At 42.9% G+C, this 25,968-nt stretch overlaps 1 protein-coding gene across 5 annotated transcripts in view; it reads left to right on the forward strand.

Annotated features, from left to right (window-relative positions):
- The window catches only part of ASPP (Ankyrin-repeat, SH3-domain, and Proline-rich-region containing Protein), a 558,597-nt gene that overhangs the window by 411,240 nt on the left and 121,389 nt on the right, over window positions 1–25,968 (forward strand). For all 5 annotated transcript variants that reach the window (XM_080276580.1, XM_080276579.1, XM_080276582.1 and 2 more), the window contains exon 2: window positions 18,826–19,065. In XM_080276580.1, the coding sequence (XP_080132706.1) occupies window positions 18,826–19,065 (240 nt within the window). The remainder of the gene's footprint in view (window positions 1–18,825; window positions 19,066–25,968) is intronic.

Here is a 25,968-nt window from a genome sequence, read left to right on the forward strand (position 1 = left end):
CCCCTCACCCAACCCTCCTGACCCCTCACCCAGCCTCCCTTTCCTCTCTCACCCCCATCCTGTTTAACCTTTCACCCTACCCACCTTTTCGCCTTTCACCGTCCATCCCCTCTCACCTGCCCCTCTTTCCCTTCTTATCCTCACTTTTTTCCATCTCAACCTCCCCTCTTTCTCCTCTGTTTTCCCTCGCTCACCTTCCGTCCTTCATTCCCTTCCCTCGTTCCTCCCTCTCATTCAACTCTTTTTCCCCTCTGTTTCCTCTTACCCTCTCCTTTTTCTCCTCTTTCCCCATCTGACCAAAGCCACCTAAAACACATCGAGGTGGTCTTGATCTGACTCTCCCCTCTTTCCTCCCCTCATTCCTCTTTCCCTCTCTTCATTCCTCTTTCCCTCTTCTCATTCCTCTGTCCCTCCCCTCATTCCTCTTTCCCTTAACACGTTCCTTTTTCCCTCTCCTCATTCTTCTCCCACTTCTCATTCCTCTCACCTCATTCCTCTCTCCCTCCCCTAATTCCTCGCTCTCTTCCCTCCGTCAGTTCTCCTCCCCCTCATTCCTCTATCCTTTTCCTCATTCCTAACACTCTCTCTCTCTCTCTCTCTCCCCCTCCCCTTATTCCATTCTCCCTCCCTTTCCTTATTCCTCTCTCCCTCCCCTCATTCCATTCCCCCTCCCCACGTTCCTCTCCCTCTCCTCATTCCTCTCTCCCTCTCCTCATTCCGCTCTCCCTCTCCTCATTCCTCTCTCCCTCTCCTCATTCCTTTCTCTCTCTCCTCATTCCTCTCTCCTTCTCATTCCTCCCTCCCTCCAACTTCTTACATCCTTTCGTTCACCTCTTTCCTCTCTCACCCTCCTCTCTTTACCCATTCATCTTTCCCTCTCCCCATACCTCTTTTTCCCGTCTCACCCTTCAGTAGAATCACTACATCTCCTTTCCCTTCACCTTGCATACCCTTATCCATTCCTCTCTCTCTCTCTCTCTCTCTCTCTCTCTCTCTACCTTCCTCCTCCTAATTTCCCATTCTGTTCTTCCTTATTCATCACATCTTCACCCCCATCCCTTCCGTTTTTCTTTTTTCATTTTCATTTTTCATACTCTTCATTCCCGTTCCCCATCCTCTCCCACGTTTCTCTCTCCCGTTCCCCATCATCCTTTCACCCCTCCACTCCCCTTCTGCCACTTCTTATATTCTCCCCTTTCCTCTCCTAAGCACTGCTGTCCTCCTCCTCCTCCTCCTCCTCCTCCTCCTCCTCCTCCTCCTCCTCCTTCAACAAAAATTACAGCAACCTTTAATAACCTGCCCCTGCTTCTCCTCCCCTTCTTACACTCTTCCCCTTCCCCTTCTCTCTCTTGGTCTCCCCTTTTCCCTTCTCCCCATCTCCCACTCCCCCCGTACGAGAAGTTTACCCCTCTCCCCCAAACCAGAGGGCGGGCTGGCCGGATACGGTTTCGATTATTGAGTTAAGCGGAAGGAGGTTAAGAAGAAAGTTGATTAGGTGGAGAACGCAGGTTGTGGGGTGGTTGAAAGATTCGCACACACACACACACACACACACACACACACACACACACACACACACACACACACACACACACACACACACACACACACACACACACACACACACAGAAAGAAAGACCTAGGTGTGATTATCAATAACAGACTATCTCCGGCTGACCACATCAGCGAGAAGGTACGGAACATGTATACACTGCTTGCAAATATGAGAATAGCATTCACATACATAAATGAAGACATGCTAAGAAGGATAATAACATCTTTCATTAGACCAACCCTGGAATATGCATCAGTAGTCTGGAGTCCTCATCTCAAAAAGCACATAGACAAGATTGAAAAAGTTCAAAGGGCCGCTACAAGATGGATACCAAGCTTAAGGGACCTAAGCTACGAAGAAAGACTAAATAAACTGAATCTACCAACACTACAGGAGAGAAGGAAAAGAGGTGACATAATAATGCTATATAAGTGCATATCAGGGAAGGAGAAAATAGACATAAATGATTACTTAACATATGGAGAAGCATCAGCAAGAGGACACAGCAAAAAACTGCATAAGAAGAGAGGTGATAAAGACGTAAGGAAATTCAGTTTCCCAAACAGAGCAATTGATCAATGGAATGCATTACCGAATGAAATAGTGTGTGCCAAAACAATTCACAAATTTAAGGATATGTACGATAAATATGGTTTAAGACACGGGACAGTACGAGCTTGACTCATTCCTGTAAAGATACAATTAGGTAAGAACAATTAGGTAAGAACACACACACACACACACACACACACACACACACACACACACACACACACACACACACACACACACACACGCACAGTATATATACATAAAACCATTCACAACGCTGGGTGGTAACCATATAACCAAATTTTGGCGCCTGGTGGTTTAATGCGTAATTGTTGCGCTCCAGTCGGATTGAGCCGGTGAAGGTTTATATCCAAGGGGTGGTTGGGGTTGATTGCTCATGTAATGCCACTCAGGGATGAGTGAGGCTGGTCACTCATCTTAAATGTCGGGGCCAACTGCCTAGCCCCGGGCTTCTACGCTCCTCGTGGGGCAATGTAGGATTGGATGATGGATATATATATATATATATATATATATATATATATATATATATATATATATATATATATATATATATATATATATATATATATATATATATATATATATATATATATATATATATATATATATATATATATATATATATATATATATATATATATATATATATATACAAAACAGAGAGAGAGAGAGAGAGAGAGCATCTCACTGTAATCTTAATGCTTTTGTCCACCACCTCTTTCTCGGTGTACCTCTTATGCTTCTCCCGTTGAACCAGAAAACTTCTGTGGTCAGCAAGATATAGATGAATGTTGTCCCTAAGCTCAGGGGTTTGTATCTGCTCTTAATATACTGGGAGCAAGATACTTGTTGCATATAAATTATGTGCTACCTGATCTTCGAATTTTATGCAGTAATCAAGTTTCCATAGTTTCTCGTGCCTGTCTGTTTCAGACATACAGTATGAGTACACAGAGATGGTATAATCACTGTTCTACGAACTATTCAGCGATTCATTAAACCGGACTCCTCAAACCGTATCATTATTCGTTAACTCATCCCGCCGTACCAAGAGCCGGATCATTAATCATTAAACCAAGCCGTTAATCATTACGCTGGAACGCTGGACGTCCTGTTGTCATACCAGGTCATATTTCCCTAAACCAAACCTTCCATCGCCAAGCGGGGCTGGTGTGTCAACCATGGATAGTCACACATCAAGCTCTCCACCTGTCCCATTTGATCCTTTAGTTTGGATCTGCAAAATTGTCCAGTGTTAGCATCAGTAAAATACTCACTCTCATGTAAAGCTGAGAAATGGATTAGGGAGAGTAATCTTTTGGGCTGATGTGGATATCCCAAGTGAATAGAATCGTCTAATGTTAACCTAACTACGGTACTCAACTCCATCTGCTTTATCAAGATACTTTTTTGACCGATGATATGACTAGGATTTCTCTCAGCTCAACAAAACCGTCTTAAGTTAACAGCACACGGGTGTAGGAGGTAAGAAACCGTCCCCTGTGGATGAAACGTACCCGGCCATGTCTCAGTAAAGGGGAAAGAAAAAGAAAAAAAAAATCATGATAGTATAAAGGGTAAAAAATTGGTTGGCCTCCCGGAAATGAACTGGGAGGAAGGGGGATATGAAATGCCTTTTTTTTTTTTTTTTTTGTTTTATCGTTCTTTTTCTGTTTTCTTTTTGTCATCGTTCTCTCTCTTTTTCGGTCAGATTGACTGAGGATATCGGATCTGGCGGCGAAATATTTTTTACGAGTTTAACCGAGAAAATAAAAATTGAATTCTCTTATTTTTTGTTTTATTGTTTATTTTTTGACAGAGGAAAGGCACTATTTCTTGGTTCCTTTTTTTTTTATCAGCTTTTATTAGTATTGGTACACTACTCTCTCTCTCTCTCTCTCTCTCTCTCTCTCCGTTACAATTTTTCCCTCTCTTTCAGGCGTTTTTTGTCCTGTTTGGTTTCTTGTGCCCCATCTTTGTCCTTTTTTTTTTTTTTTTTTTTTTTTTTTTTTAGCACGTCAGTTCCATAAAGCTAGGTAACACCAGACAATTTTCTTCAGCTGAGAGTGTTTTAGGTGCCTGAGTGATAATTTTGTTCCTTCACATTATCGGTACAACTCAAGTGTTTTGTTTCAGGTAATGGCTTAATCATCATCATCATCATCAATCATCGTCATATCCCTATTTCCAGGTACTCAGTGGCTGGGTGTAATCCAGATATATGAGCCAAAAGGAACAAAAGTAGAGGTGTTAGCAGAGTTCCCTGTTAATTCCTCAACTACAAGAAGCCTGGCCATAAACTAAAGAAAATATCGTAAAATCCTATGGTGGTAGCAAGCATTGAATACTGTATTGAAATGATTCCATTGGCGGAGGGCTCGGGGCACCTTGTTTTTAAATCTTTCACTACGACGGACCATTTCCGAGTAAAATGATATGGGGCCTGTTTTGGCGGGGTCAGTGGGATCGGATTAGGATCGAGGCGGATTACTGATCCAGAGGGATCACACCAAAACAGTCTATAGTCGGATTCCCGCCTGTTTGCGGCGGGGGTGTGGCCTGCACCTGTGGGCAATGGTGCCACGTTTCCCCAACATGCAATGTGAAACGGAAGCTATTTATGTACAAGGCATCACAAATTCGATAAATTCAGATGAATAAAACTTACACTTGTGTATTTTGATGGATGAATCAACAGTAATCTTATTATGCATAAAATATTTATACAGTAACACAGAAACATGGCACACATATTGTACAGTGTTGCTAAAAGATATTGTAGTCACTTTTAATGGTTTTTAGCGTAGTTTTAGGGTGGGTAATAATATCACAGTTATGGATATAAGATAATGAGCCTGAAAAAAGAAGAAATATGCCAATATTCAAAGTAAAAGAAATAATTCATGTAATTCTTGTGAGTGGCAATACACATCCATCTGGCCTGAAATAAATGTCCCAAGGGAGAATGAGGAGATTCAATGTCCCAAGAGAGAGAGAGAGAGAGAGAGAGAGAGAGAGAGAGGCATGCATTGAATGCATTGTCGGCATCACTTAATATAACAAAACCAAATTAACAAATGAAAGCACAATTATAAATAACTTATAAAAGAATCAAAAGTACTCAGGGTGGCTCACATTTCCCGCCAGGAGAGAGAGAGAGAGAGAGAGAGAGAGAGAGAGAGAGAGAGAGGGGGAGGGAGGAGAGAGAGAGAGAGAGAGGTCTGTCACTGCCTTCTTTGTATTCATTTGTTCCTTTGTACATACTGCACACACTGATATACATTGTTCCTATTGATGCACATATATCTATACACGTAATTTCTCTCTCTCTCTCTCTCTCTCTCTCTCTCTCTCTAATACTGACCACGTGGTAGGTGAATCCAGCCCCCCTTTCCCCTCTCCTCCCTTCTTAATCCCTCCTGGGTGTCTCAGGTCAAATCCCCCTTCACACTTCCCCTCCCCCCTGGACCACTACGTCGGGGTGTATGAATCAGTAACGTAACAAACCTCTCAGCAGACAGTAACTTTGACACTCCATCTACTACTAAATATGACAAAACCAAATTAACAAATGAAAGCACAATTATAAATAACTTATAAAAGAATCAAAAGTACTCAGGGTGGCTCACATTTCCCGCCAGGAGAGAGAGAGAGAGAGAGAGAGAGAGAGAGAGAGAGAGAGAGAGAGAGAGAGAGAGAGAGAACGGTATAGAAAACGTGGCACACTGTACACAGGTGCGGGCCGCGCCACGGCCGCGAGCGTGCGCGAGTCCTACTATAGCAGTCTCGGATCGGCTTGTCCTGTTGCCATGGCAACACCCCAGCGCCCCACCTGATTGTAAACGAAACGATGGCGGTTGAAAGTTCAAACGGATGATTTTGTCAGCAGTAACACTGCTCTCATTTTCAGCAATACGGTCCCATTACTGATGAAACGAGACACAGTAGATCCCTTCATACCCACCTTAGTAACTGGCAGTATCATTTTATCAGTATATTAAAAAAAAAAAAAAATGCGGCACTTACAGTATAGGAGCTGACGTTATATCTCTAATAATACCAAGTCGGATCACTTCCATCTAAAACGGGTCCAAGCTGGCGCAGGGGACGGAGCATCGGAGTGACGTCAGCTGGCACGAAACCCAAGTTCAGTTGACGCCTGACTGTAGCGGTGAGTGGATGTATGCTGGACTCTCCAGATCATGACACATTTTCAGTCGTAAGTGAGGGAGGGGACTGAAATGTGTGAGGGAACCTACTGCTATGTTATACGGTTAAACGAGTCCGCACTTCTTCCCTTTCTTCGTTTTCCCTTATTATGTTTAATTTGAGTCTACCCTTTTATACATTTTCTGTTACTTAAGTCCACTGACGTCACACACAAGCCACGCCTCCTTGCGCCCTGAGGGAAAGTGAACCGACTTGGTATTAGTTGACTTAGTTATATCTGTTTTGGTGTAACGTCACAATCCAGGATAGGCCAGCTCAGTCCATCCTCGAGATCGACTAGGGATCATCTTTCACTCCAATCCAGGACCAGCACTGTGCCTTGCCAAAACAGGATCAGCTGTCGGCATCGACTTTATATCGATCCGGGATTAAACTTTCGCCAAAACGTGCCTATAGTCTCCTGATATCAAAAACGAAATTCAAAAATCTTAGTGCTAAAGGAATTATTGATGATGATGATGATTGTGTTGACAGTTACGATATTGATAATTACAATGATAATTGATCATGATTATTAATGATGATTGATGTCTTGATTATGGTAATTCATGTGAATATGATGATTATTATAATGATTATGATGAGCGTAATAAAAAGGTATTAAATAGTTAATGAGTTGTAATAATATGCGTTTAATGGTGATAGTGGTGTTATTAAAATGTGACTGGATGGAGCTGGCATTAGTGAGTGATCAGTCAGTAGGATAACTGTGTGGTGTGTGCTGTTAATGAGCAAAATTATCCGTACACACACACACACCCACACACACACACACGCTCTCTCTCTCTCACACACACACACACACACAAACACACACACAGCGAGAGAAACCAATAGATGGATATATTTGTTTCCTATTACTGCGTTTCAATACATTGCACCGGCGGGGTGTGGAGGGGGAGGAGAATACGATAATGGGAGGGAGGAGAGAAGATAAATGAGGAGGGAAAAGAAAAAGAAGAGAAGGGTGGGAAGGGAGGGGAGAAGATGAGAAGGGAGAGGTTTGATGAAAAAGTGTAAGGGAGAAGGGGAGAAACGAGGAGGGAAGTGAAGGAAGAGGCGAAAAGTGAATAAAAGAGGAGGGGGTGGGGTAAATGAAAAGGTAGAAGTTAGATGAGAAAATGAAAGGAAAAAGAGGTGGATGGAAGAAGGCAAGAGAGAATGAAAATGAAAAAAAAAATCATGAGACGGAGAGGGGAGATGGCAGAGAAGGAAGACAGGATAAATGAGGAAAGAGAGGGAGACAAGAGCAAAAGAATGGAAGGTAGAGGTGGGATGAAAAGAGAAGAGGAGAGAGGTTACTTGAAATGATGAAAGGAAAGGAGTTATATAAGACAAAAAGGATAGGAGAGAAAAGACGAATGTGAGAATAATTGGAGTGAAAAGGAAGATGGGGATGGAGATAGTAAATAAAATAGCAGTTGAGGAGAGGAGTCGAGAATGGTTCATGAGAGGAGGAAATGAAGACAGAAAGGAGAGTAAATTAAAATGAGAAAAGGAGATGAGAGGAAGAAGAAGTGGAGATTAGAAGAGAGAAAAGGAGAGAACAGAGAACAGAATGAAGGGTTTGGATATATATATATATATATATATATATATATATATATATATATATATATATATATATATATATATATATATAAGAGAATTTTCTATTACTACCTGTCCTCTCTCTCTCTTTCTCTCTCTCTACCGGTATATACACACACACATTTATATACTGTTTGCATCATTAACATTTTTATCCTCTTCCTGTGTCATTCAATTTTTCCTCTTACTGTTCTAAGCCTTGTCTTTTTTATCCTCCTCCCTCTTTCCCCTTCCTTTCTCCTTCCCTCCCGACACCCACACCTCACCTTTTACCTTCACGCCTCGCACCTATTACTTTACCTTGCTGCCTCACTTTTCATTTCTTCCCCTCTCCATTCGTCCTCATTCCTCGCACCAGACCTTTCATCCTTCCCACCCATTCTCCCTTCTCCTCCCTTTCTCCCTGCCTCCCTTCTTCCCATCCTTCCTCCATGGTTTTCTTCGTCATTTTCACAATTTCCCTCTCTTCCTCATCGCTACATTCATTCCCTTCCTTCCCTTCTCAGCCTTTCTTCCTGACCCCTCACACACTCCCCTTTCTTTCCTACTCCATCTATTCATTACTTCATAATATATTCTGATCCCCTTTACCCCATCCTCACCTTATTACCAGTCTCCAATTCCAGCAGTCACCTGTTCACCTCCATATCCTCGTTTCCCTTTATTTAACCCCTCCCTTTTCTCTATCCCTTCTCCTTTCATACTCCGATCTTTTCTTTGCTCCCCACCCTCCTATTCTCTACTCCCCCTTCCCCATCCTCTTATTACCAGCCCCTATCCCAGCGATTACCTGTTCCCCCTCCATAACCTCTACCTCCTCACCCCTCTATTTTCTGTCTCCTCCTCGTTCACAACCCCTTCTCCTCCTCCACTGCCAGCCCTCCATCCCAGCAGTCACCTTCCCCTCCCCCCGCCACTTTCCCCTCTCTTTTTAATAATTCCTTCCCGTAATTTGGTCAAGTATGGATTTTCTCCCGGCCAGATTTGAAAAGATAAAAGTCTGTTCATTAATCCGGCTTAGGGTACGCATTGATATATATATATATATATATATATATATATATATATATATATATATATATATATATATATATGTCATTTTCTCTATTTTCGGGTATGAAGACAATTTCGGCGGCTACACCCGGGGCCATGTTTGAGGGCGGAGAATGATGCGGTTTTCTTTTTTAAGAAGGGTTGGGAGTTTGAGAGGTAAGTTGGTTGAGTTAAAGAGGACTAGTGGACGGTGAAGAGGTTTGGGTTTCGACAGCTACACCCGGGGCCATGTTTGAGGGCGGGGAATGATGCTATTTTCATTTTTAAAAGGGAGTTTGGGAGGTAAGTTGGTCGAGCTAAAGAGGACTGGTGGACGATGAAGAGGTTTGGGAGGTTGTTTTGATCATGTTTTACTGTGCCATTGTTTTATGTAATTGCTGCTATAATCAGCACTGTCAGTGTGTTGATTTCTATGTTTATTTTTTATGTTGTTTATATATATTTGTTTAAGAGGAAATTTTTGAGCTCAGTGGGTTAGTGGAGAGAGAGAGAGAGAGAGAGAGAGAGAGAGAGAGAGAGAGAGAGAGCCTATTACTGGAGAAAAAGATGATTTGCGGGACGTGATTACAGCTTGTTCTGAGTTTACGTTGTTGCGTACACTGTCCACTTAGTATTTTCACTGACGGTTCTGGTTTCCTGTAACTGAGGTGTGCCGAATATGATAGCCTTGAAAGGAGACAGTTAACTTGAAAATTATTACCACCTATGTCAGTGATTGCACCCAAACCCTAAAGCGTTCATTGCTAGTGGACGTCAAGGATAGCCAGGCAAAGCACGAACTGAAAGATGTCTGAAAAGATTTACTAAGGTAGGTGAAGAGAGAAATATTGAAGTAGTAGTTTGTTACCTATCCATCTGTCTTTCTATAGTATGTATATCTACCAGTCTGTTTTATATATATATATATATATATATATATATATATATATATATATATATATATATATATATATATATTAGCCGTTTGAGTATCCACTGCTAAGTCTACTATCATAATACCAAGTCGGTTCACTTCCTTCTATAACGGCTCCAAGCTCGCGCAGGGGGCGGAGCATCAGAGTGATGTCGACTCAGGCTCTGGCACGAATCGAAACACCAGCTGTATCTCTACCAAATGGCTTAGGCTGTCTGGTAGAGATGTTTGCAGGGTGTGAAGTGCTTGTAAGTGTAATTGTAGTGTTGGAGTGGCTTTGGATGTGTTTGTAGTCTGTGAACCAAAAGTGTAATCGGCCCGCGCAAGCCAACTGGGTGCAAGCATACTTTATAGCATGGACACTGGTTCAACCACAACACCCCTTGTGACCTCTAGTGCAGTAAGTGGCCGGTGAACACTCCCAAAGTTTATTACCCTGGCGGGGCAATCCTGGTTCACCCGTTTACGAAGCGCACACTACCACTGTACCACAGAGGCTCCATATATATATATATATATATATATATATATATATATATATATATATATATATATATATATATATATATATATATATATATATTTGAAAGTCATTGCAAATGTTGCATTGTATATTTTTTCTATATTTTCTTCACACCTTAGGAGTGTATTAGTCTCTTCCGTCAGGTTGTGTATGATTTTGCCATAGCTTGTCCCGTCCATTTCTTGGTAGATCGCGATTTTGGGTCCCATAACCCTTCTTTAGTAGCCTTGATAGACAGGTGTTTCTTCCTCTGTGACTGAGGTGAGAATGAGCTGAGCAGGTGAGGTGGACGCTATTTAATCCGTGTCCTGGATCGAACACCTGCGTGTACTCAATCCTGCTCGGTTGTTATAATAATTGGGGTGTGGCCCGCCATAAACTTGAGATGGCTTGGAGATCTTCCGCTTGTATATCGAGTTTGGGGTTTAGTTCTCTGATATTCAAAGGTTCTAAGGGGAGGCATCGTACATCATCACATGTAATTAAAATTTCTGTACTTTTTTCCAATATATTTCTTGTAAGGGCAAGTCTGTGTTCCTATTTAAGGTGTTTTTAAGTGCACCAGCCGTATCGTGGTAACTCAGGTGCCAAGACAATATCATGGTTGTCATGCCCACATGGGCAAGGAGGGGGGGGGGGCTTCGCAGTTCCCTTATTGACAAGTAAACCTGTATAAAAACATGCGACCTCTGAAGTATGTCTTTCTTCTGGCGGGAGCTGTTCCTTAGTTGCAGGTGACTGGTCTTTTTTTGCTCTTGTAGTATATTATCAGGTTGAGACTTTTCGGCACACACACCACAAAGCCAGTCAGGAGACAGGACGTGTGTGCTGGGCAATCCCCAGGTCCTGTCCTCCCCACTTACTGTTTTTTAACAAGCCCATACACCACTGATCGGGCTAATGTATGGCCCGGCCTGCATTATATGTGCAGGGAATCTTTGAACGAACGAACGTTGAGACTTTTCGGAGTTTAATGACTTCACATTGTGCTTCTCTATTTGTTTTATAATTTTTTTCTTCTTCCCTGTAGGCTGTTGAGAAGATGGCTCTGTAGTAAAGGTTGATGTCATCCTCCTCCTTATGGTTTCTCTCATTATTCTTGTTGTACCGGTTATCGATGATTTGTTGGTCGGTTGACGTTCTTATAAGAGTAGCCATTGTTGATTAATATTTGCATAGAGTGATAGATTTCTTTGCGTAGCGTCCTTGTTGTCAAGAGCATCAGTGAGTGAGTGCTCTTCGGATGTAAGCACCTATGGTTAGTACATATAATCTCTCTGGGCACTCACTACCACCGTGCAGGCAGTGGCCAGGGTTTGTAGCGTTCACGTAGACATCTGTGTTGAAGGAGTATTTATCTTGCTTCACGAGAACATTCAGAAATGGCATCGCTCCATCAACGCTGTTTTCTATGATGAAAGTAAGACCGAAGATCTCTTGCAGGCGGTGCCTCAGGTGTTCAGTGTGCTCTTCCTTCACTGTTACTGTTGTTAAAAATATTGTTGATATGCCTGAAGTAGATATCTGGTTTCTCTATCTTGATGAACACTTCCTCCTCGATGCATCGTATGAAAAAGTTTGCTAGCTGCACTCCCGTGGGGAAACCCATAGCTACACCGTCTGTCTGGCAGTATTTATTCCCTTGGAGACAGATGGAGTCGTTATTTGCAAATGTCTCTGTCGACCGTACCATTGGATACATCCTCAGTCGTGTATACCGTGATGCATCCACTCCTAATCTTAACATCTCCAGATCAGTATTACGTGGCCTGCTTGAGTGATGTACTAAGGAAGCTCCCTTCATCTGTCCCTGAGGGAGTAAATACTGCCAGGTAGACTGTGTAGCTATGGGTTCCCCCCGAGAGTGAGGCAGGAAAACTTTTTCGTGGGATGCTTTGGTGTTCAGCAAGATAGAGGAACCAGATATCTACTGCAGGCATATCGACGATATTTTTATTAAAAGTAAAAGTGCAGAGCACATTGAATTCCTTAGGCTCTGCCTGAAAGAGAACTCTGGCTTTACTTTCACTTTAGAAGATAACATTGATGGAATGACACCATTTCTCGATGTTCTCGTTAAGCAAGATGGATAGTTCTTCAACACGGATGTCTACGTAAAGGCTACAAGCCCTGGCCATTGCCTACATGGTAGTAATGAGTGTCCACAGAGATATAAGGACTGTACCATGAGTGCTCACATCTGAAGAGCACTCACTCATTGCAGCTCTTGGCAACAAGTACACAAAGAAACTGAACGCTCTACACAAGTACCGGTATCAATCAACAATGGCTTTTCATACAAGGACACTAACCTACAAACCAGGAAAATCATTGAAAACTGGTACAACAGGAATAATGACAGAAAACACTGGAAGGAGGATGACATCAACCTTTACTACAGAGCCATTTTCTCAACAGCCTACAAGGAGGGAAAAAAAATTATAAAACAAGTAGTAAAGAGCAATTTGAAGCCATTAAACCCCCCAAAGAGTCTTAACCTGGTAATATACTACAAGAGCAAAAAGACCAGTCACCTGCTACTGAGAAACAGCACCCACCGGGAGAGAGACATACCTGTACTTTAGAGATCGCATCTTCTATATATACAGGTTTACTTGTCAAAGAGGGACCTGCAAAGTTCCCCCCCCCCCCTCTATGTGGGCATGACAACCATGAAATTGTCTTGGCGCCTGAGTTACCACTACACAGCTGGTGCACCTAAAAACACCTTAAACAGGAACACAGAATTGCTCTTACAAGAAATATATTGGAAGAAAATACAGAAATTTTAATTACATGTAATGTAAGATGTCTCCCATTATTAAAACCACTGTATATCAGAGAACTAAACCCCAAACTCAATATGCAAGTGGAAGATCTCCAAGCCCTCCCAAGTTTACGGCGGGCCACACCCCAATTATAACAACCAATCAGGATCGAGTACAAGCGGGTGTCCGATCCAGGACACGGTAAGTACCCAACAAACATTGAACAATTGGCACATTAATGGCCCAATACTGGTTTTTCCTGTACATCAAGTATTGGCCCAGTACTTCCAGATTCTACTGTCAGTAATGGGGCAATGTAAATCCATTATCCGTTTGCACCCCAGCCCATTAACGGCAATGTATCAATCTGATTATGGACCAGTTATTGTCTTCCATTATAGTTCCAATATCGTATATAGATAAGATTTCAGTTAATGCCTTTGTTTTCCATGGAGCTCACACAGATTTCATTAACTTGTCAAGACCATATGATATCAAGCCAAGCTCTCCTTACTTCCTGCACTACTGTCAAACGATGAAAGTCTGGAATCATGGATCATTAGCACTGCGCTTAGGCCCCATGTTGGCAAACAAGGCAAGCAGTCACTGGAAGGCAGAAAAATAAGCCACAAATAACATTTCGCGAGTCACGCACAGTTCGACCGTCGGATCAAACTGACTGTGTGGACTGTGGTGCGTCGTAGGCCAACCTCCCACACACACACACACACACACACACACACACACATGTATGCGCATGGGCAGCCTGTAGGCATTTTTATATTTTATTTATTTCTCTCATATATTAAAATTATTTATTTGAATCTATCTATCTATTGCCAGATGCCTCAATCCCATTCGGGGTGGCCACAAACAAATCTCCTCCACGTCGCCCTGTCCCCTGCCATTTCACTGCCCCGCTTCCAACTCACATCCCCCTCTCTCATACACCTCTCCACCCCATCCCTCCATCTCATCCTCAGCCTCCCCCTCCCTCTTCCCCCCTCCACCTCACTCACATACACTCTCTTCGTCAGTCTTTCACCCTCCATCCTCTCCACATGGCCAAACCACCTCAGTGTATTCCTCCTAACGCTGCCTATCACATCCACATCCACACCACAACGCTCCTTTATATCCTCATTTGTCAGCCTGTCTCTCCATGTGACAACTCATTTCCACTGCTCTCACTCTTGACTTGTGTCCTTCCAGCAATGTCCAAGCTTCACTTCCATACATTTGAGTTGGCATCACAATACTGTCATGTAGTAACTTTTTCACTTCCATGCTCATTTCCCTGCTTTTTATTACTGCTTTCAAAGAACCAGCAACCTTTCTTCCCTGCTGTACTCTTTCAATCACTTCACCCTCCAAACCTCCATCCTTACTCATCACACTACCCAAGTACTTAAACGTACTCACATTTTCCACTTCCTCACCATCCAACCTCGCTGTACATTCACTGACATCACCTCTCTCAAAGACCATCACTTTACTCTTCCCTACATTCACCTTTAGATTCCGTTTCTCACACACTCTCCCAAACTCATCCACCAAGCCTTGTAGCTTTCCTTCGTCTTCATTCAACAACACAGTATCATCTGCAAACAACAGTACAGGGAGTTTCCAAACACTACCCTCTCTCACCAGGGCCACTCCAACATCCACAACCCTACCCTGTACCTCTTTTATTATCCCATCCATGTACAGAGTGAACAACCATGGAGACATGACACATCCCTGTTTCAACCCAACCTTCAAAGAAAAAAATTCACTCAGTTCACCATCCACATGCACTGCAGCCTTAGCTCCATCATACATACTCTTCACAGCATTCAACAACTTCCCATCTACTCCATATATTCTTAATACTTTCCACAATCCTTGTCTATCCACCCTGTCATATGCTTTCTCCAAATCCATGAAAGCTGCATACAACTTCTTTCCCTTCTCTAGAAACTTTTCCACTAAAGATCTGAGAATGAATATCTGATCTACACAGCCTCTTCCCTTCCTAAAGCCTCCCTGTTCTTCTCCAACTAATTTCTGTGTTCTTTCTCTAACTCTGTCAATAAGCATCCTACCATACACCTTTCCTATTATACTAAGAAGACAGATGCCCCTATGATTACCACACACTTCTTTTTCCCCTTTTCCTTTGTACAAGGGAATAATTATACCTGACTTCCAATCCTCTGGGACTCTACCTTCCTCCCAGGCCAATCTGCACATTTTCCACATCCATTCTACTACTATCTCTCCCTCATACTTCATCATCTCACCACACACTCCTTCAATTCCTGGGGCTTTCCCCAATTTAACATTCTTCATTGCCTCCACAATTTCTATCCTACTGATTTCTTCCTGTCTTCTCACCTCCTTCCTCCTCCCAGCCATTCCCCAGCCACTTATACTCGCATTACTTCCATCCTCTATGTTCAACAATTCCTTAAAGTGTTCTCTGCATCTGCTCACTTTTTCTACTTTCTCCACTAGTAATCTACCATTTTTATCTTTCACTCCCCTGCTAACTTCACTTCCAGCCTGTCTTACTCTTTTCACCTCTTTCCAGAACATTTTCTTACAGTCCCTCCACATTACACTCAAGTTCCTTCCAAATTCCTTATCCGCTCTCTTCTTACTGTCTCTTACTAATCTTTTCACCTCTCTCCTTCTCTCTACATATAACTCTCTCTTCCGCCTCTTGACTTCTTCCACGCCCCTATTTCTCATCCATTCATTGTATGCTTTCTTCTTTTGTGCCACAGCCTGTCTCACCTCTTCATTCCACCACGCTGTTCCTTGCACACCCCTCCGTCTTCTCTTCATCCCACACACCACATCACATGCTGCACATATTTCCTCTGTAAATATCCTACACACACCTTCCACGTCCCCCATCTGCTCCAATTCGTATTTGCCCAAACGCTCCTCCACTTCTCTCTTATACTCTGCCTTTTTCTCATCCTCTTGTAACTTTTCCACTCTCCTTACAAATACTCCTTCTTCCTGTCCTTCCCTTCTTCTATTTTTCCATCCTAATTGTACCTTGATTCTGGCCACCACCAAGTAGTGGTCAGAAAGTCCACTCCCCCAACCTCTATAAGCTCCTGCATCCATTACACATTTTCGAATCCTTTCATCCACACACACATAATCAATCATTGCCTTCCTTTCATTCAGTTCACCACCCACCCTTTTCATCAATCGCCATGTCTACTTGTGGATCATTTTGTGCCTGAAGAGGATATTGGCTATCACCAACCCCCTCCCAGCACAAATGTCCACTAATGCACTGCCATTCTCACGTTTCTCAGCAGGCACACCCCACTCACCAACTATTCCATCCACCTTCACATTCCTTACTTTACCATTCATATCACCGGTCAAAAACACTCTCTCATTCCTTCCAAACTTTTCCATGCACACTTCCACATTTGTCCAGAACTCTTCTCTCACCCTGCTTGCACGATCTTGCATTGGCGCATACACACACAATCGCCCACATTTGTATTCCAACTTTCAATCGTACCCACACAATCCTTGACCCAACTGATCCATACTCTCTTATGCTCTTCATCCATCTTTTACTCACAACTATACATACTCCTTCTTTTGCCCTCTCATTCTCACCTACTCCTGCACATATACCCCATCCATACTTCCATTCTCTCACACTCTCACCTCTCCATTTCATTTCAGTTATTCCGCATACATCATGTGATTTGCTGTACTGCTTTTCCACAATACATAGTATTTGAATACAATAATTTTATGTTTTAATTATTGTACAAAAAAATTCGTGGATAACCGATATCGTATGAAGGAAGTTCGCGTGACTTAAGGGATTACTGTACATACCAGAACAATAAATATTTAACTTACAAATACAGTAGAACCTCTTTAGTCCGGACCCCTTTAATCCGGACTTCTGTTAATCCGGACAAAATTTAAAAATAATAAGCTCCAAAAATATGTTGTGAGTACTTCTAAAGGCATTTTCAGTATCGGCGCGGAAAGCGATCGTCATTCGTTTAGTCTCGGATCACGCTAGATCGCTACATGGGCGCCTGTTTAAACACACGCTAGCATTCGTTCCATCAACTAGTTCACAAACCATTTATATTTTTACGCTGTATTTCAAAAGTTAATCCTCCTTACTATGCCCCTTAATGCAAGTGTAGCTTCTGTAATGAATAAAGGTGTTAAAGGAGGAGTTTGCTTACACAAAAATGGGTCAGAATATTCTGCAGTGTTTAGTGATTACTGCAGGTTATTTTTTGTACTTAAATGTGCTTTACTTGTACATCAAACATTAGCTTCTTGCCCATATGGGTGTTATCAATATGCCAAAGATGACAATGTATTTTTTGCCTACATAGGTTTTATTTTTATTCCAAATATTACAGTTAATTAATTAATTTATTTTTTTGCCTACACGGGCCTTAGTCACTTACTACAATTTAAAATGTAGGCTAGTTTCTTGTCATGGCCTTACCTGTAAATTATGCAATACAAAACTATCTTACATGATTAGTTTTGTTATTTTAGTACCGGTATCCTTTCATCTTTTGCAGTTACGTAGGGTTGACATATGCCACATATGTTAATAATTAACAAACATACCATATGTAGATAGAGTTTGTATGAACTGAAGATTACCCTGATGGTCCGGACAATCTGCTAATTCGGACAACCCTTCCCCCCATATAGTCCGGATGAGAGAGGTTCTACTGTACAGTACTGTGGAAAAGCAGTACAGCAAATCTTTAATGAACAAATAAAAAGGGCAATATTCTAACACATATCAGGTAAACAGATTAGAAGAGTTTATTTCTTGCTTTAACGTTATTTAATACCGATAGTACTTTAACTAGCACATAAACTTACGAGAACAGTAATGTAAATATTTAACTAACAAATACAGTATTGTGGAAAAGCAATACAGCAAATCACATGATCACGTGATCAAAACAAACCGTGCATGCTGTGCTGATGTTGAGGGTTTGGCCTTTCAGAGGCCTCTCGTGTAAATTTATAGTTTTCATAATGGTTCTTTAATCTTACGTTGTCTTATAACGTATCCCAGCACTTACCACATATAATTGTTAGTGTGTTCGGTGAGAACGTGTTCGGGGTGAGCTTACTGTATATATTTTAACCAAACAGAACTGAGCCCCTACACAGCTCGTAGAGTGGGTCATGGTTCCATGAAATTTGATGTCAAAGTTATGAGGTTGGAATAAATAATTTTGGTTACTAATCATCTCAACCCTTCAGTCTGACTACACATGCCCATCAGCTGAGCTGAAAAGGGTGAGGGATCTTTGTTAGCTTAGAACAGTCTCACTGTAGTCTTATTTTTGCAGTGTAGTGCATGTAAGGTGATGAGAAAAGCATCCATTTATGTTGCATTTTTTTGGATGTGTAAGTCATAAGCCATTATTCAGGTCATAATCAACTCATATTCTTTAGCCTTAACTTTTTGCATGAAAGCATCATTATTAGTGTTGCTTCTGATAGTGATCTGAGTGAATGATGCAGTGAGTGTTGTGATTGTATGATGTGTAGTGTGTAATCAATGAAGCAGGGGTGTAAAATGTGGTGTGTGTTGCAGCTGCCTGACGGGTGCGAGCTGACAGTGGGTGAGCTGCGAGACATGGCCAGCAGGCAGCAGCAGCAGATAGAGACACAGCAGCAGCTCCTGGTGGCGCGGGAGCAGCGGCTCAAGTACCTCAAGCAGCAGGATTCCCGTGCCGCAGCTGTGGCTGCCGAGGCAGAGCGCCTGCGGCGCCTGCGGGAGCGGGTCGAGGCACAGGAGGCAAAATTGCGAAGGCTAAGGGCACTGCGGGGCCAGGTAAGACCACAACACACTAATTTTATATATATATATATACACAGTATATATACACAGTATCTATATTAGTAAGAGAGAGTAAGAAGAGAGCGGATGAGGAATTTGGAAGGAACTTGAGTGTAAAGTGGAGGGACTGTAAGAAAATGTTCTGGAAAGAGGTGAAAAGAGTAAGACAGGCTGGAAGTGAAGTTAGCAGGGGAGTGAAAGATAAAAATGGTAGATTACTAGTGGAGAAAGGAGAAATAGTGAGCAGATGGAGAGAACACTTTAAGGATTTGTTGAACATAGAGGATGGAAGTAATGCGAGTATAAGTGGCTGGGGAATGGCTGGGAGAAGGAGGGAGGTGAGAAGACAGGAAGAAATCAGTAGGATAAAAATTGTGGAAGCAATGAAGAAAGTTAAATTGGGGAAAGCCCCAGGAATTGATGGAGTGTGTGGTGAAATGCTGTAGTATGGGGGAGAGATAGTAGTAGAATGGATGTGGAATATGTGCAGATTGGCCTGGGAGGAAGGTAGAGTTCCAGAGGATTGGAAGTCAGGTATAATTATTCCCTTGTACAAAGGAAAAGGGGAAAAAGAAGTGTGTGGTAATCATAGGAGCATCTGTCTTCTTAGTATAATAGGAAAATTGTATGGTAGGATACTTATTGACAGAGTTAGAGAAAGAACTCAGGAATTAGTTGGAGAAGAACAGGGAGGGTTTAGGAAGGGAAGAGGTTGTGTAGATCATATATTCATTCTTAGATCTTTAGTGGAAAAGTTTCTAGAGAAGGGAAAGAAGTTGTATGTGGCTTTCATGGATTCGGAGAAAGCATATGACAAGGTGGATAGACAAGGATTGTGGAAAGTATTAAGAATGTATGGAGTAGATGGGAAGTTGTTGAATGCTGTGAAGAGTATGTATGATGGTGCTAAGGCTGCAGTGCGTGTGGATGGTGAACTTTGTGAATTTTTCTCTTTGAAAGTTGGGTTGAAACAGGGATGTGTCATGTCTCCATGGTTGTTCAATCTGTACATGGATGGGGTAATAAAAGATATACAAGGTAGGGTAGTGGATGTTGGAGTGGCCCTGGTGAGAGAGGTTAGTGTTTGGAAACTCCCTGTACTGTTGTTTGCAGATGATACTGTGTTGTTGAGTGAAGACAAAAGAGAGCTGCAAGGCTTGGTGGATGAGTTTGGGAGAGTGTGTAAGAAACGGAATCTAAAGGTGAATGTAGGGAAGAGTAAAGTGATGGTCTTTGAGAGAGGTGAAATCAGAGAATGTAGAGCGAAATCAGTGAATGTACAGCTAGATTGGATGGTGAGGAATTGGATAATGTGAGTACGTTTAAGTACTTGGGTAGTGTGATGAGTAAGGATGAAGGTTTGGAGGGTGAAGTGCTTCAAAGGGTACAGCAGGGAGGAAGGGTTGCTGGTTCCTTGAAAGCAGTGATAAGAAGCAGGAAGTGAGCATGGAAGTGAAAAAATTACTACATAACAGTATTGTGATACCAACTCTTAACGTATGGAAGTGAAGCTTGAACGTTGCTGGAAGGACACAAGTCAACAGTGAGAGCAGTGGAAATGAGTTATTTAAGAGGAGCCTGTGGAGTCACATGGAGAGACAGGCTGACAAATGAGGATATAAAGGAGCGTTGTGGTGTGGATGTGGATGTGATAGGAAGCGTCAGGAGGAATACACTGAGGTGGTTTGGCCATGTGGAGAGGATGGAGGGTGAAAGACTGACAAAGAGAGTATGTGATTGAGGTGGAGGGGGAAAGAGGGAGGGGGAGGCCGAGGATGAGATGGATGGAGTGGAGAGGTATATGAGAGAGGGGGGTGTCAGTCGGGAGTGTTGCAGTGAAATGGCGGGGGACAGGGTGACATGGAGGCGATTTGTTTGTGGCCACCCCGAACGGGATTGAGGCGTCTGGCAAAATATATATATATATATATATATATATATATATATATATATATATATATATTGTTTTCATATTTGAAGGCTCCAGCATGCATGCATGCATTGGCCTTGGTCACTAATGGTGGCTCTCCATGCCGCTTGATGTATGGCAGCCTCCCTGTTCAGTCCCTTAACCCTAAGGTCACACTTAATGACCTTGTATCACGTCTTTTTCGGTCTGCCCCTTGCAACCCCACCCCTAACATTAATGCTTCTCACTTTCTGCACCCAGTTATCATCCCCCATCCTCTCCATATGCCCGATCCACTTCAATCTACCTCTACTCATCACAACACCAGTACACTCCAGTTCCATCCTACCTCTCAACTCCTCCATTATAAACCCAGTCCCCCCAGGCCTTGCATTCAGGGATGCACTGCACATCCACCTAATCATTGGGGAGGCGGTGGCTCAATCGGTAGAGAGTTGGCCTGCAGTCCTGATGGACCCAGGTTCAAATCCTGCTGAGGCAGGGAGCAGTTTAAGGATTTGAATTTCATAAAATCAGACTTTACTGATCTACCAGATGACCTGCCGACATGTCGTAAAAATACCCCCGCTAATACCAATACACCAGTCCTGTATGAGACAGCCCTAGCATGTATTCAATATGGACGGTGGGTGTTAGCGCCAAAGTGGTGACATGTGGAGGTGTATGGTACGTAGGAGGACTACTGGGCCTTGAAAGCAGGCTGTGAAGCCTATGCCCAGTGTCGGACCAAAAAAAAAAAAACTGTATGATTGAGCCTGCGAATATCATCGTCCTTTGCTGCCCAGGTCTCACTACCATACAGTATTACACTCCTAACACATGCTGCATACAACGATTCCTTAGCACATAAGGAGAGCCCTCTCAATGTCAGGAGAGGCAACAGCTCCCTGAACTTCTTCCAACCAGTTCTCACCCTAGCCACAGAGCTAGCTCCAGCCCCATCTCTAGCACATAACATGTCTCCCAAATAACAAAACTCTTTCACACACTCAAGACTCACCAGCAAGTTCAATCCTTTCACACCTGACAGCCTCCACCTGCTCTCCCTGGCACGCCGCATATATAAAATTAGCATTATCACGCAGTCTGCCTCTAATACCACTACATCTTTTATGCAACCACTTATCATAAACACTGTACAAGATGGAATTACTTCCCATGCCCTTGTGGCAAATTGCACATGGCCACTCTCCCTCTTCTTTGACAGCACCGCCAACAACTCTAGATATCATCATTTTTGTTTATTTGCATATACTCTTAAGCCCTTGTGCCCCATACTATCTCTCCACTTCCTAAATCCTTTCTCCACCTCCCTTTCAATCTCTGCGATCAACACCAAATCATCAGCATAAATATCTCCCTACCTGTCAAGTGGGTTGGTGGAGGGTTAGTGCCTCTCCCAGTAAAACAAGTAACTCAGAGTCAAATGGCCACCCCGTACGGGATTATGGCGTCTGGCAATAGATAGATAGATAGACAACATCTCCCACTGGAGTCCATTTCTGAAGTCACGTGAGAGGGCTTCAAGTACCATGATAAACAGCAAGGGACTCAAAACTGACCCCTGATGCACACCAACATTCACGGGAAACTCATCACTCAAATCTCCATTCACTCTCACCTGGGTGCGAGCACCCATATACATGGCCATAATCACCCTGACCGGCCACTTCTCGATCCCAAGCTTTCTTGTTGCCCGCTTAACCACCTCTCTAAGGATTCTGTCAAAGGCCTTCTCCAAATCAATAAAAACAAAGTCTATCTATTTATCTATATCCCGACGCCCTAATTCCACAAAGGGTGGCCGCACACAAAATGCCTCCAAGTCGCTCTGTCACCCACCATTTGACTACCCACCCCCCAACTCACTCCCCCTTCCCTCATATACCTCTCAATTCCATCCCTCCACCTCATTCTCGGTCTTCCCCTCCCTCTCCCTCCCTCCACCTCACCTACATACACCCTCTTAGTCAGTCTGTCATTTTCCATTCTCTCCACATGTCCAAACCACCTCAGTGTATTTCTCCTAATCTTCTCAACCACATCCACATCCACCCCACAACGTTCTTTCACTTCTTCATTCATCAACCTGTCCCTCCATGTCACTCCACATGCTCCTCTCAAGTAACTCATTTCCACTGCTCTCACTCTTGACTCTTTCCCCTCTTGCAAGGTCCATGCCTCGCTTCCATACGTCAGGGTAGGGATCACAATGCTATCATGCGGTGACTTCCTAACTTCCATACTCACCTCGCTGTTTCTCATCACTGCTTTCAGTGAACCAACAACCTTCCTTCCCTGCTGTACCCTTTCATGCACTTCATCCCCCAAAGTTCCATCCTTACTCATCACACTACCCAAGTACTTGAATGCACTCACATTCTCCATATCTTTGCCATCCAACCTCACCGTGCATTCTGTGACTTCATTCCTCTCGAACACCATAATTTTACTCTTGTTTACATTAACTTTCAGATTCCTCTTCCTACACATTGTCCCAAATTCATTCACCAACCCTTGCAACTCCCATTCATCTTCACTCAACAACACTGTATCATCAGCAAACAACAACACTGGAATCTTCCAAATCTCACCCTCATTCATTAGAGCCACCCCCACATCCACTGCCCTACTTTGCACCTCCTTTACAATCCCATCCATGTATATATTAAACAGGCATGGAGACATTACACAACCCTGTTTCAGTCCTACATTGAGATCAAAGAACTCACTCAGCTCACCATCCACTCGCACCATAACCCTAGCTTGTTCATACATACTCTTCACATCATTCAACAATTTCCCCTTCACTCCATATATTCTCAGTACCTTCCACATACCTTGTCTACCTATTCAGTCATAAGCTTTCTCCAAGTCCATGAAGGCAGCATACACTTTCTTTCTCTTCTCTAGATACTTCTTCACTAAACATCTTAGAACAAATATCTGATCTACACATCCTTTTCCCTTCCTAAATCCCTCTTGTTCTTCTCCAACTAGCTCCTCTGTTATATGCCTAACCCTATCAATGAGTATTCTACCATATATTTTTCCAGTCACACTAAGAAGGCAAATACCCCTATGGTTACCACACACTTCTCTCTCCCCTTTTCCTTTGTATAAAGGAACAATTATACTTGATTTCCAGTCCTCCAGAACCCTTCCTTCTTCCCAAGCCAATCTACATAACTTCCATATCCACTCCACTACAATCTCACCTCCGTAACTCAGCATTTCACCACACACTTCATCAATTCCTGGGGTCTTTCCCATCTCGATCTTCTTCATTGCTTCCACTATTTCTGCCCTACTGATCTCTTCCTCCCTCCTCTCATCTCTCCTTCTCCCAGCCATTTCCTAACCACTTATACTTGCACTGCTCTCACTCTCTACATTCAACTTATCCTCAAAGTGCTCCTTCCATCTCCTCAATTTCTCTCTTCTCCACCAACAATCTATTATTCCTGTATTTCTCTCCTCTACTATTACCCCTTTCACACTGCCTTACTTTCTTTACTTCCTTCCAAAACAATTTCTTACTCTCCCTCCATTTCACACTCAGATTCCTCCCAAACTCTTCATCCACTTTCTTCTTATTCTCCTTCACCAATCTCTTCAACTCCCTTCTCCTGCTCACATATACCTCGCTCTTCTCTCTCTCATCTTCTCCCCTACCTCTACTCGCTAGCCATTCACTATATGCCTTCTTCCTTTGTTCCACAGCTCGTTTCACCTCATCATTCCACCATGCAAAAACAAAGTACAGTTCCCTTTTCTTTCCTATATATTTTTCCTGAAGCTGTTGAACAATGAATATGGCATCGATGGTCCCCCTGCCTGGCATAAACCCAAACTGCATCTCATCAATATTCACCCTCTCTCTAATCATACCTTCTTGAACTCTCTCCATTACCTTCAATATCTGATCTAAAAGCTATATACCTCTATAATTTCCTCTTTCCAGGGCATCACCCTTCCTCATGTACACATTTACAATTACACTCTTCAGCCAATCATCTGGGACAACACACTCATATTTGATCATATTTATCAGGTCAGTGATAAACCTCACTCCTACATCTGCTGAGGCCTTCAATATTTCAGCAGTCAACCCAGACACACCTGCTGCCTTCCCCACCTGCATCCTGCCTATTGCCTCACTCACAGTAGCAGCGTCAATCAAAGGCCAAGTGCCAAACACTTGATCTGCTGGCTCCAAACCTTCTCTGTCCCAGTCAGACTCATTCAACAGCGGCTATAATGCTCTCTCCATGCTGCTTCAATATCCCCTCTGTTCACCACTACCCTTCTTTCATCATTCTTCACACCTTGCTCACCTGTAATATCCTGATTATCCCTCTTCACCAGATTTGCCACCTTAAATATCATATTCTTCCTTTCCACATGATTTAGGTTATCAGGTAAAAGTCTCTGTGACTCAGACTTCGCTCTGTATACCTCTCTTCTAGCCTACGCTTGGCAGCCAAGTATTCTTCTTTATTATCACCCTTCTTCCATTCCCTGAAAAGCCTTCTTTTCTCCTTAACTGCAGCTTCTACACCCTCATCCCACCACCAAGTTACTTTATGTCTTGGTGGGCCTCTAACAGTGTTAATGGGCTGTACTGGTAAGTGGAGTCATGGAGGGGATTATCTAAAGGACTGTTCCACATCCAAGACAGTTCAGTGTAGTTGGTGAGCCAGTGAGTGATGAAAGTGAGTTAGTGCTTGGGTGGTGAGGAAAGACTAGTCAGGCAGTAAGAGTCAGATTCAGTAATGGACAGTTAGTGAATATTCAGTTAGTAAGTCAGTGAGCCAGTGAGTTAGTGGTGGACGGACAGTGATAGAGTCAGTGACAGAGTTTGGGAGTCTGACAGCGAGAGCTAATCAGTGAAGGTTGCAGTAGTTAGTCGGAGAGTCAGTGAAAGTTAGTCAGTCAGTGAATAGAGTTATAGTGAGTGAAGGACA

Source organism: Coenobita brevimanus, chromosome 65, assembly GCF_032717465.1.
Source record: "Coenobita brevimanus isolate Jiangsu-jjx chromosome 65, ASM3271746v2, whole genome shotgun sequence".
Lineage (NCBI taxonomy): Eukaryota > Metazoa > Arthropoda > Malacostraca > Decapoda > Coenobitidae > Coenobita > Coenobita brevimanus.